At 38.2% G+C, this 14,191-nt stretch overlaps 1 protein-coding gene across 2 annotated transcripts in view; it reads left to right on the forward strand.

Annotated features, from left to right (window-relative positions):
- TMEM117 (transmembrane protein 117) overlaps nucleotides 1-14,191 on the forward strand; it is a 184,830-nt gene that overhangs the window by 156,666 nt on the left and 13,973 nt on the right. For both annotated transcript variants that reach the window (XM_039726858.1, XM_039726857.1), the window contains exon 7: nucleotides 13,504-13,633. In XM_039726858.1, coding sequence (XP_039582792.1) covers nucleotides 13,504-13,633 — 130 coding nt within the window. The remainder of the gene's footprint in view (nucleotides 1-13,503; nucleotides 13,634-14,191) is intronic.

Genomic DNA, 14,191 nt, shown 5'->3' on the forward strand with positions numbered 1-14,191 from the left:
AGAAAAGTTTGTCAGCTGACTGCAGGAAAGCTCAGAAGATAATTGTGAATGAGAGGCAAAAAAGTTATTAATATTTTAGGAAGGAGCATTTAAATACTAATACTAGTTCTTATTCTGAGTTTCTAACAAAAGGCTTGATCATTCTAGGTGACTGTAAAGGAGTAGTCAATACTTTGATAAATATTTATATTGGTCAAGAATACAAGACAGGAAAATGTTAAAATTAATTTTGTGTCCTTGTGCATTATGAATCCCCCTGTGCTATGTTCCTATAGGAGCTTGTAATCTTCTATGGCTCACTTGAGCAAAAACTTTAAAAAAATTCTTTTCTGGTCAGTGGTCTTTGTAGCCTTGATCAGGGAAGTCTCTAATTTGTGAAGTAGAAAAGAAGTAGAAGTAGACTATGAAGTAGAAAGACTATGAAGTAGAAAGAAAGTAGAAGTAGAAAGACTATGAGTAGAAAGTAGAAAGACTATGAGCTGGAAGTAGAAAGTAGAAAGTGATTTGAAGTAGAAAGACTATGAGCTGGAGCTTTCAGCTTTTTTTGGCATCTGCAAGGTCTAGTAGGGTATCTTCACTGTAGCACATGAGAAATGGGCTTTTTTTATCAGTAACTTATCTTTTGAATTTTTTGTTTTCAGAATCCAGTGAAATTGAATTTTGGGCAGATCAGATCATTTGGCTGACCTCTGCTGTCAGGCATACTGAGGCAGACCAATAGCCCAATAGTCTTTAATTTCTAAATATTACATTCCTGTAATAATAACCTGTCATCTGGTTCTACATTTTCCCCCTACATTGTAACTCTCCAACTCTGATTATAGATTCTTTGAAATTGCAGTAGTACTTGTTATAATCTGGTTTGCTCATATTTCTTTCATATTTGTATATCTTGAAGCCATGCGTTGTACATGTAAACTGGATAAACTTCAGGAAAAATGTATCGTGTCTGAGGAGACATCAATGCAATGGTCTCTGTTTTCTTTTAAAACATGGCAGTAAGACCATTGTTCTCTGGGCTCTAATATAATTTACATAATTAACAGCAGAAGTACCCAGCCAAGTCAACACATAGCAGGTAGCACTACTACAGACCAGCACATCCCTAAATATGTTTTGTAGTGGATTTCTCATGTACCTAAACTGCCACATTTAAGTGTGCAGTTTCTATCTATTCATTATTTTGGTAAATGTAGATTGCCTGGGACCCTCTGATGAATAATGATATGTTTGAATGAGCACAGCAACTTTAGTAGCAGACATTTGTTCTGTAGACATATTAGGAGAATTATAATTGATGCTTTTTTTATCACTGAATGAAAGGAAGATAAAAGTGCTGCTATAAACTGAAAGCTGAAATAAATTATGTAAAATACATAATTCGCATAATGACTGTCCCTTTATAAATGTTCATATTAAGTAACCATATCATTTGGGATAATTCCTCCTTGAGGAATGCTGTGAAAGAACAGCTCATTCATTTTCTTGACTTGGTGAATTGTTCTAAAACAGCTCCTCTGATGAGAAAATTGACTTAGCATTTCTTTAAACTATTGAAAATAATGCTTGAATTCTATACTTTCCTGTTTGGAAAGTTTCAGTAACTGTGTCCACTGTTACAGTTTTGACTAGTTACACTAGAACTCCCCCAAAAAAACCACACACATCTATCTCTTGCCTGCATGCATATACACATGCAGAACATTGCTTTAACTCCACCTGCCCTATTAATCAGACTGACAGAGTAATCACTCAATGGCTGTAATGTAGCTCCCCTGATTCATTGATGGCATCAATTAAAAGTTTGGAAGTTTGGAAGCCATGCACTTACCTGCAGGCAAGATCTTCTGTCTGTTTACTGCCCACATAACAGTGTCTCTGAGAACAGCCAATGTGTCGTTTCCCAAAATATTTGTCAGAAAAGTTCCTAAAATTAAAAATATGTACTTATGAATTAAGTCTATCGCATGTAGATGTTACAGAGGAAGTTGTGGGAGAAAAGACATTAAAGGGAAAAGAAATGAAGTGTTTGTGGCAAAAATTAGAGAGATACAGTGTTATGTGGGTAGATGAAAGAGCAAAATTTCTGAAAAGAGAAATGGTGTAAGAGACCATCTTCCCCTCCAAAAAGAGTGGCTCATGGGGCACTTATGATTTTCCTCAAAGAAAATTCTCTCTGAATAGAAATTAGCAAGTTGTCTTCCAAAAGTAACATCAGTAGGAAGCGGGGAACGGAATTTCTTGCAGATCAAAAGTAAAGACTAAATAGAAGGGCTGCAGGAGGACATCCTTCAAGAGCCTCTGTTAGTTTGGATATGCTTCTGCCAAGAGCTGAATATATGGTTTCTTATCTACACTGAATTTCCAAATCTTTTGAGCTTGTCCACCCTGTGTCACCCTGTCTCATCTGTCTTTTTTTTTTTAATTTTAATTCAGCCTTACCTTATGGTCAACATAGTTACTATATTTAAGTTCAAATCTCACTAGGAGAATACTTCAATTCATTGCATACCACCAGCCTTTGATTTGGTCTTTGAGATTCAAAAACACACCTCAATAATATTTTCTCTGCTCCTAAGGATTTTGATGGGAACAGTTTTGAAATTCAGACCAAACAGTTGTTTTTGCCAAGAACAGGGTGAGTTTGTGCAATTAGAGCTTGGTTCACTGTGTTTTTGACAAGCTCTCCCGGGAGGTTTCTAAACACTGAAAACCTTTTAGGATGAAGTTCATGTTTTCTGCATGTGCTTGGCAAAGGCAGATATATTGCTCTAGTACGAAAAGCTGAAATTGCATTTTTCCTTTCATGCTCAGGAAGTGAGTTTTGCATTGGGTGTCAGAGAGGGGACTGTAGAAAAGAGTTATCCTCCCCAATTTTTATTCACATTGAAGACTATCCTTTTGGGCTGTGATATTGTTCATTCTCTAAGGGATGTAATTTATGTATGTGTAACATAGAGTACTAGCATCACTTCCTCAAGGGATAAGAAAATGAATGGAGGAGAGGGGAGGGCAGATAGGAAAGAGAGAGCTTAAGCAAATAATTCTGCAACTATTAAGTGGCATGCACTCTCTCTAATAAGAGGATATGCCGTGTCACTGAACTGCAGAGAATGACTAATGTAATGCTGTGCACTCCGTGGAAGATACACTACAGTAATCCCAGCCGCACACTATTTTTGTGTAGCCTCTTATTTACCAAAAATTATAAAACTAGTAGACCTGTACTTACATAGGGAGACTTACTGCTTTCTTATTTTTCTCAGCTCCTGCAACAGATGTGCCTAATAGCCACATCAGAGATTTTGAGGATAAAACTGGAGGTAGAGGGGTAGCATGGAGATGGGGCTCCGGAATGGGATGAGTTGCCTTCAGGAAATGAAGTTCTGTTTGCAAACATTATGCTGCTGCTGCAGATCCTACTAGCAGGCTAAAATTCAGGACACAGAAAATATTTAAACTTCAACTTGAAAAACCAGAGGGAGCTGGGAAGACCAAGTACATTCCATATTACTCTTGTCTCTGAAACAAAAATTTGGTACAGATATCCATGTTTTGCAGTCAGCCTTTCTCCTTACAACATTTGAACAAAGTTTCCTTTATCTTTCCTTATATGTTAGAATTGATATATTAATTAGCACAAGTTATGAAGAGGAAAATAATTTTGGAAAGAACTATTACCATTTTTTTAAGGAAAAAGGAATTCACATTTACTTGTTGGCAAACCCCGCATTTAAATTCATGAGACATTTCTCTCTGCGTTCCATATGCATTCAGTGTTTTACTTTATGCCACCTTCAGCTCTATTATTTTTTTTCAATATCAGTCAAATGCAGCATGTAATACTGGGTTTCTTTTCCAATGGAAATTTAATATTACTGTTTCATTACCTTAATTGCACTAAGCTGAACCCTGCAATTGAAATTTTTTTTTAGTTATAGCTAAACCAAAACAAGCTGGATAAAACTTTCAAACTGAGACCGCTGGTCCAAATCTGCCACTTCAGATCACACTGAAAACCCAAGGGCAATTTCTAGTTTTCTTTGAAACCAGACACAGATTTTGGGGACTCGGAATAGATGATGGTAAAACTCTTCAGAGCATACATAATAATCTGAAGGAATTTTGTCCAGAACAGAGTGGCTCCTCAGTCATGCATTTCTAATATTGATGCAGCTTTGGATTGATTTACTTTCCTTCTACATTGAAGAACACACAGTAATCCCCTTGCTCCAGATGCTCTTTATTTTTATAACACCATATTTATTGTGTTGCAAAGCTTATAGCAAGGAAATACCTGCTCAGGTATTTTACAGCAAATGTCTCTTCTTAGGTTTAGGTAACTCTAAAAAACACCATTAAAATTTAAATATCAGGCAATAAGGAAATTCATGTATGGGGATATTTGGAAAGAGAAGGAACAATATTCATTTTAATACAGCTGAAGTTAGCTGGAGACAGTTGTCTTAATGTAAAATTACTTTAGAACCCTAAACAGACCTTGCTGTTCTCAAATAGGTAAAAATGTCATTAGCAATGTTTACAAATCCCGAAATGCCCCAGATACCATTTTACTGTTCAGCTGCAGTGTGCATATATTTCCTACAATGCAGTGGTATGTGTTTCACTGCATGTACTTCTCCAACATTCTGATATTGTTGAAGATGATTGTACAGCAATATATTTTAAATTTATTTTTATTCTCCACATCATAGTCAGATATTTGGTTTCTAGGGTACCAGAAAGATTGACTCTTATGTCGTGATTTCCCTTGACAGTAGGATGTAGTCTCAGTAAATGTGTAAATATAAGTACTGTGTATTATTAGTGAATGTTCATTTCTCCTATTCACCACAGAAATTGCTTTCATAAAGTGTGTCACTGAGGTAGTTAGAAAAACCATTACAACTGGCTGGTGGTTTAGGGAAGTTTCAGGTAGAGAACAAGACACAGTTGCTTTACTGGAGCTGATTTCTTTGTCTTTTACAGATACACAATATTGTAACATTAACATTTTGTTTAACAGTTTAACAGAGTCAAGAATTAACTGGAAAAGTTTTAACTGGCGTTTGTCATCCAGATGGATTATCTGATAGCTAATAAACTCAACTGAGGTCAGCCATCAGTGAGACAGTAAAAGAGTAAAAGCTTACAGAAAATGGATACACTGAAATGAAATCAAAGAGCATTTACTTTTGAGTATGTTTTTTTAAAATCAGCATTGTCAGCAGTTGTGAATAACTATTAAACAGGTAGGAGTGATTTATAATGAAGAGGAACCTCAGAGTGTCCTACACTGAAATGAAATAAAAGAGCATTTACTTTTGAGTACGTTTTTTAAATCAGCATTGTTAGCAGTTGTGAATAGCTATTAAACAGGTAGGAGTGATTTATAATGAAGAGGAACCTCAGAGTGTCATCTTGGATGTATGAGACCTCACATTTGCCTGATGAAAAAACTGGTGGACTTGGTCCTAGGACATTCTGGGAGTAAGTGCACAGAGGCTGTGCTTCATGGTGCCTGCCGCCCCTCGGAAATGGATAAAGGGATTTCACCTTGCTCCTGTTTGACAATAATAAGTACTTAAAGGGTAGGACAGTCCTTGCCCTGAGCAGGGAATAGTGACCACTGCTGTTCCTGGTAACTACACATCTCAAGATTTGCGACCTTCTAATGTCTGTCCTTTGTTGTGCACTGGCTTGTTTTCAAACACAATTTGCTTGCAATGTAAGAAAATTAATGGATAGACATTCACTCTTCACACTACCAGCAGTATTTGTCCCATCAAGAAACTAGCAATGATCACTAAAGACCAGAGCAGTGTTGTGCTAGATGATAATTAAAAACAGTCAGAATAAACTCCAATCCTAGAGAATTTAATTGCTAAAGAAAATCCCAGAGTTGTAACTAGTTAGATGGGTGGGTACAAACAGTAGCAAATTTATTGGTCCAGATGACAGGTAAGCCAGGACATCCTAATGTTTTGTTCTGAAAAAGAAAATTATAAAGAAGAATGAGACAGGATAAAGCTCTTCAGCTGATAGAGAACTGCTCAAGAGAAAAAAAAATCTCTAAATAGAGAAAAAAATTATAGCCTGAATTTAAAGACTGATTGAAGGAGCAGCTGTCATATAGACAGTCTGTACATAGGTGTTGAAAGATCTCAAAGAATTTGAATGAAAGGAAGTGGCCTGTACTTTATTGTATGAACGAAAATAGTTTCATGGTAAAAAAAAATAGACTAGGAGAATGGTCTTTGCAGAATCATTTCTGTATCAATTGGGAAAAGCACCCATGAAGGCCGGAGGGAAAGGTGCCAGTGTAACTGAACAGCAGATGATGAGAGCCTTGATAGAAATTTTAGCTGTAGGGTTTGGTAGGAATCTTCATATCTGTCACATGTTATACAGAAAAAATCTGCAGTATCCAGGCACTGCAAGGTTCTGAGGAATGAATAGAGGATGATATCCAAGCCATAGTCACAGGGGGAAGAGAGGGAGGTGCCATCTGTCATGAATCAGGTGTAGATATGCGACTCTCAATGAAATGCAAGCATTCCTTATTTTAGGTGGACTGAAATACTGAGATTACTTTGAGCTTCCTGTGGAAAGGCTAAATACCAATTCAGACAGTTCAGTAAGGACATGTGCATACACAGCTTTGTCTATGCTCAAATTGCATTAATGTGTAGATTCAAAGTGCCAAGTGCTTGTTTCGGTCCTGTGTGGTCTGGGAATTGTTTGCTTTAAATATGCAGAAATAGATAATAGACCAAAGGATTCTGTAATGATTTTTTTCATGGAAGAGGTCATCAAGGCCAAGCATGCATTGCTGCTCTCTCATAGAGGGAGTTATTGCTGTCTTATTATCATTTTCTCAAATGAGAGAAAAAGAGCAAGATTTGCAGTGTGTTTTCTAGAGAACAACCAGGAGCTTGAAGAAGCTAAGCAAAGACTGAGGAGGGAAGAGCACAAAAATTATGGAGAACAACAGCTTGGTTCTGTATATGTTAGTGCCTTTCATTGCCATATAGTGCAAGGATAGCCTTTCTATACCTATGTCTGGTCCTGGGAGTTGTCTTCAGTATTCTGTTTCTGCAGCTTGGATCTCAACCAAAGTAGTTATTCCACCACTGCAGTGTTTTCTCCATATTTAAAATTCTTTAAATCAACACTGAGTGATAAAAGGTGAAGCAGTATTTTCAATAATGGACTTGGTGCCACAGTTCCTGATGGGATTTTGTTATCATTATTGTCAGTAACAATCCAGACAGGTGAAGAAAAACAGATGACCAGATTAAATAAAATTTTCTGGACTTGAAAACTATGAAGAGATTAGCACTGATAGTACCGACGTGAAGGAGGAGGTCTTCTGAAGAATAGTGACACTGAAGCCATTGAGGTATACAGGTGGTAATGTTAAGAGTAGATGTAGTTTTTTGTTTAACAAGGGCTAAATCCAACACTGCCTATCAAACTGTCTTCCCCTATTTGTCCAAGAACAGAAGGTCAGAAGGTGAGCAATACGTTTGATCTCACAAGCATGAAAGTGATTTCAAGTCATGGCTGCTGACTTCCTTTCTTACCTATGTTTGAATGAAATATTATGAATATGTTTGCAGTTTAGCAGCTCACAGAGATGTCAGCTGTAGACATCACTGCAAGTTGCAGCACTGCAATGAGGTTAGACATAACCACAGAGGAGCTGGGCCTTTGACTCGGAATTCTGGCTGTTCATTTCTTACTTTAAACACTTGCAAAAATACAAAACCATTGCATCTCCTGAAATTTCCTCACAATGTCTGTGTCCGTCATGTTCTAAGATGCAAAGATATCTGAAAACAGTCTTCACCTCAAAATGTTTTTAATAAATACATAAAAAATGCTATAGGCAGTTTCTGAAACACATATACACATTCATATATGCATTTTCTCCGTTCCTACCCTGTTTTTATTTACTATTTTGAGACACTTAAAGTACAAGTGTGTCCACAGCATTAAATATTGCATGTGTCATCATTACTTACAGCAAAAATATTTAGTGTTTATTCCCTTCCCCTATTATATCTCAGCAGTGTTTATATTATTCTTAGTGTTATTTCATATTTAATGAACACACCAAGAGCTACATTCAAACAGGAAGAGAGATAAAACCATGGTACATTTGTTCACCATCAGTTAGTGTTTTCTAATCATGGTCTCACCTTCTCTGTGGCATTTTTCCCTGGGGAGAAAGGCTTATGACTGAGGCACGTGGGGTTGTGTGTGCATGATGCATGGGCTGTGGTTTGCTGAGGGCTAGCATTCCCCTCCCAGACAGCTAATGATCCTGACTTGATCCTGCCAGCACCTGCTCCTCATCCCCTGGGCTCTGGAGATGTGGCCCACAACCTGCAAGGAAAAACACCAAGGACCCATCCTGCACCAAACCAGGACACTAGGCATTGCCAATATGCTCCTGGGCAGCTGTGTGTCTTGGCTTGAAAGGTCAGGAGAGGGCTGCTCAGGAAATGCCTTCTCTTTTCCTCAGACGATGACAAAAAAATGGCCAGATCATATCAGAAAGTCTGGCTTTGATGCTTAGTTACCATTGCAAAAATTTCATTACTTAAAGTTGTACCAAACTGCAAGCTGCACTGTAGGGCCTTAAACTAACACCTGGCATTGCAGCAGAGAGTATGTGCATCTGTTTGGCCTGGGTAGCTAGAACCAAAGCAAAGAGAATCAAAATACTATGATCTCCTCAGGTTTTTTTCTGTGCTTCTGCATTTAATGAGGCAGCTGATGGAAATCAGAGGTACGCTCTGCCCATTGCAACACCAGGATGAGGCCCTCAGTGATCTTAAATTCATCCTCTGGCTGCCCTTTCCTCAGTGACTAGAGTGAAATGAGGCAATAACCTTATTTGATTTGCACATGCCACAAAACTTTCTGCTGAGGTTAGAGACCTCTGTGCGGCTGATTTAAGCCTGCTGGCTCTGGGTTGGCTCTGTCTCCACACACGGAGGGGATGTTGCTGCTGTCCCATCCCCCCAGGCTGGGAACCACTGAAGTCATGTTAGAATGTTAGAAATCTGATGCTGATGGATTTAAAGGAGAAGCAATCTGTTCGTGCAGTATGAAAGGTACATATGTGAGCTAACAGTATGTTTGTACAGCTTTATTTTTTCCAATTCTGCAATGCAGTCTAAATATGGTATTTTGGGCCCAGTTCTTAATGAGATCCCACAAATGGCAGAGTACAGGCAACTCAGCAATGAGAACTAAAGCTGATCAAGTGAACTCTGCATAATTATGAGCTGAAAACTTTAAGAATACAACACATGATGCTCATATTCCAGTGGTGAGCACAGACTGATACCAGAGAGAGGCCACAGAGAGAAAACACTGTGCAGGGGACATGGGGCAGGCCTGAGCTATGTTCCAGAGTGGGAAGTGTTTGCATTTATGGGCTTGAACATTTGGTCTATTCGTGTAGCTGTTACAAGTGAGGTGGAATATATCTACAAGGCATCTTGAATTTCTTAGGAAAATGGTTTTCTGGGTATTGCTGAAATTTGTCTTTTGGCTGTCAGTAAGGCAAAAACCAAACATATTCAAAAGATTTTGGACAACATTTTCTTGGAATCTAGACAGTAAAATGGCCACTTTGTTGGGTTTGGATTTGACAGCCTGATATTGGCATTAGCCTGAAAATGTAATAATAATCTACTTTTCTTTGGCACAGTAATAATACTACAGCTGTGTATCTGCAGGTGATAATGTCCCTCTGTGGACAGGTGACACGCACACTTAGCAAAGCTGGGAGTCAAATGAACATCCAAAGGCTATTTAATCCCTAACTTAAAGCTTCATTTTGCTAACTGTTGCATCTGTAGCAACTTCCATGGAAGTCAGAAGGTTTAACTCATTATTTTAGTTTCCTTATCTTAAAATTGCTTTCAAATACATTTGATTATTTGTTGGTGGCCTTTAAAAATTATTTTATTTCTATAATTTCATGGAACTGTTCTTAAAGAAGAGACTGTATAAATGTTCTGATAAAGGTGTTACATTCAAAATTTTATGTATGGGTGAGGAAGGACCTTTATATATAAAGCCAAGATTTTATTATTAGTGTTAAATTTAAACAGTGTAATCCATTAATTATTAGTTGAGATCTAATCATTACAAAAAAGAATACTTTTGTGAGAAAGAAGTTTCAGTAGTACTAGTAGGAGTAATAATAATAATAATAATAATAATGTCTAAATTCTTATGCACACACTTCTCAGTTTCTATTGCTTTTCCTGATGTTTCATCCACCCTTCTTCTATTCCTGTGGTTCCTGAAATGGGCAGTTTCAGTCTGATGGGGTTCAGTGGGAGCGTTATGGCATGTCGTTGGCATCTGGAGTCCTTTGCTGGGAAGGATATGATCCCCATCATGATGGTTTCTTTTTTCTCATACTAAAAGCAGCTTGGGGATGTTTTTATATTTGATAACATGTTAAGACCTTGCTGTTTCCTCCTTGATCTGAAGCTCCACGTTACAGATAGGTTTTACAGGTAGTGTCTTATGTGAGATACTTCTTTGTTTTCCTTGTTACCCCTAAAAGTAGTTTTGCCCAGCCCAGATCTGCATTTCTTTAGCTGAATGCCAGTGAGTTGTTTATAGCTGTGAGGTCTGCAGCACCAGCCTGCATCCATCTCTCTAGTTATGGCCACACCATGTTAGAGTGCTCCAGTGTAATAAGGGCCATGATAAAATTCAGGCGTGCTTCATACAGTATGGGGCATATATGTAGAAAATGGTATTATCGGGTAGTACTCATCCAGATGAGAAAAAACTCTTTTTAATAAAAAACTCAGATGCAGAGACACAGACCAGTACAAAATTCTGCATGGTGGAATTTTATCTGTAAATCAGCAAAAGGCACAGTAGGAGCTTTGGGGCAAGGCAGAAACAGGAGGCCAGATTTATAGACCCGTGTTTACTTATAACTATGCAGAGTTCACACTTCTCCATTCATTTATTTTCAAGAATATGTAATGTATTTTTTCCTATTTATTCCTGGGTGAGAGTATGTATGAGTCGACAAGAGACACCAGTCCTGAGATGTATATTGCAAACAGTGAACTGAAAGTGTGCATGCATAAATTTTTTATCTCTGGGCATTTTTTGAATGCCTGCCCCCTGCAAGAGGATGTCTACAGATGCAGGGTAAGGGACAGCAGCTGGGCAGGTGTTACCAGGAGTGCATGTGTTGCATTAATGATAAGGCAAAATGAGAGCATCCTTATTCCTCTTACCTTCTACATCTGTAAATTGTCATTTTCTGCATTTCTGTGAACATTAAGAACTAGGTGAAGGGTGTCAGATTTTCTCCTTGCTTGCACTCCTGTTGATCCATTTAACTCATTATAACAAATAGTTAGCACAAATCAGCTGTTTGTGATCAGGCTGTGCTATTTCCAGATCATAAAACTCTTCCATTTCTCTTTTATTGCAGAAAATGTTGGAGAGCTTAGCAAGTCTCGGAAGTTAACTTACATGTAGTGATTAATCTTTAAGAGGTCATATATAGAATAGAATATCCCCAGTTGAAAGGGACTACTTCTGGCTCTGCACTGTACAACCCCAAGAATCACACCCTGTGTCTGACAGCATTGTCCAAACACTTCTTACTTCATCAGGCTGGTGCTGTGACCATTTCCCTGGGGAGCCAGTTCCAATGCTCAACCACCCTTTGGGGAGAAACCTTTTGAGGTATATAACATAAATCACCCTGACACAGTTTCAGGTCATTCCCTTGGGTTCTGTCACTGGTGACCACAGAGCAGAGATCAGTGTCTGCCCCTCCTCTTCCTCTCATGATGAAGTTGTAACTGCAATGAGCTCTCCGCTCAGTCTTCTCCAGGCTGAACAAGCCAAATGACCACAGTCACTCCTCACAGGGCTTCCCCTCAAGGTCCTTTGCCATCTTTGTTGTCTTCCTTTGGACACTTTCTAATAGCTTTATATCTGTCTTATATTATGGCCTCCAAAACTGCCCCCAGCACTCGAGGTGAGGAGCAGAGTATTGCAGGACAATCCCCTCCCTTCCCCAGCTGGCAATGCAGTGCCTGATGCACCCAGGACAGGGTTGGCCCTCCTGGCTGCCAGGGCACTGCTGACTCACATTCAACTTCCTATCGACCAGGACCCTCAGGTCCCTTTCTCCAGCACTGATTTCCGCTATTGCACTTCCCAGTCTGTTGGGAACAGACAGGGTTGCCTTATCCCAGCTGCACAATTTGGCACTTGGTTAAGCTTCGTACAGTTGGTGGTTGCCCAGCCCTCTGATTTGCCAAAGTCTCTCTACAGGACTTCTCTGCCTTTGAGGGAGTCAACAGCTCCTCCCAATTTAATAGATAATTCTTAGTTTTGAATATATATATATATATTACTCTGTAAGAAAACATTCTATCCTTACAAACCTGAAAATGAAATAATGGAATTGGTTCTCACGGGAAGACAGCTATGCTGGAATGGTTTTTATGTGAGAGAATCAGAAGTCACTCATAGAGTTCTTCACATTTTGGATTCCTTTATTTTATTTTTAGTAATTCAGGTGCTTGTGGCACTAGCTTGTAGTATACAAATCCAGGAGTGTGCACAGGAAGAGGGGCAGCATGTTTGTAACAGGAGATCATCAACAATCTGCAGTGCACAGAGTACTGACACTGGCAGTAATCATCCTGATTCTAGCAGTATTGCTTTCAGTTTGGACTCTAATGAGCCATGCTATCATACCCATTTTCAAGTGACTGATGGTGAGCACAGATAACCAAGTGAAAAATGCCTTTAAATGCAGCTCTTCCTCAGCTGGGGTACCACACACTACCAACATTTGCATAATGCTAGGCAAGAGCTTCCACATTTCCAGCATTACCTTGTCAGCTGAAATATGGCAGTGGGGAAAACTGTGCTTGGGTTGATTCAGGCAGATTATGCTGAAGTGCGTGCACTTGCAGTGATTGTTTATTTAAGTATATGAAGGCAAAATACAGAAAACACACTGTAAGTTGAACAAGTAGAATACAGATATATGTGGTATTTGAAAGGCTCAGGCCACCTTTGCCAATTTCATACCTGTAAACTGTTTGCCAAATTGCAAGTTACTAAGAGTAAGTAGCGTAACAAGGTTTTTATATAGGTATTCTTAGTGTTGTCAGGTTTTAAATAAGTATTCTTATCCTTTTTCTGTTTTGTACTATCAGCTGGTAAGGTGGGTTCAGTACTGTCATTCTGAAGTGAACTTTTATACCCATAATTACATGAAACTGAGGTAAAAATTATATTGTAATATCTAATATAAATAAGGTATTCTATTTCAAGTGGGTCAGTCAAATTTAAAGTAAGAAAATCCAATAATAGAGGCTTAAATATAGAACATTTCTGTTTTATTAATTTAAGCCATTTTAAAGGCAAAAATATACTGTGAAAGCTTACTTTTAGGCTCTTATTTTTCTTTTTTAACAGGACTGGGAGTTTCCACATTTTATGGGTGATGTTGAAGTGAATCTTCCAGGCTTGCCGTCAGCACACATGCAATTCAAAGTACCTTATTTCCAAAAGATACTGAAAGAGGAATATCACATACATATAACAGGTAGGTGATCTTACAGACTGTGACACAGTCACGCAGTGAACTGCATCTACGTAATAAATGTATGCTACTGTGGTCTTAAACCAATATTTTTTTGTGTTTGTCTCAGACTTTTCTTTATCTGTCCATATCCATATTCTCCATATATAACCATCTCCAGGAAATGAGGAACTTGTATCTTACAAATCAGAGAGGCCTGCTGTTTATCATGGATTTCGGCAACTTCTTTTGACATTAAGTAATACATAATGTAACTTCAGACATCTTTTATCTGAAATTACTCTCTCAGGGAAATTAGCAGCTTATTTCATCTTCAAATCTCTTATGCTTTCAGGTGCCTTTGCTGTGATTTATGCTAATATCTTTTCATAACTTCGGTCATTCTCATTTGGCAAAGGCCACTCATAACTGTGCTTCCATCAGTCATGTAACAAGAAGCAGACAGTTAAATAACCTCAAATAAAATAGAATTGCAGTTATTGAAATGGATGATACATATAGATAAAAAGTACCTGATTCTTGCATACTGTGAGTCAGTATTTTAATAACAGTAGGGAATGA

This window comes from Passer montanus, unplaced genomic scaffold (assembly GCF_014805655.1).
Source record: "Passer montanus isolate IOZ18808 unplaced genomic scaffold, ASM1480565v1 scaffold6, whole genome shotgun sequence".
NCBI lineage: Eukaryota > Metazoa > Chordata > Aves > Passeriformes > Passeridae > Passer > Passer montanus.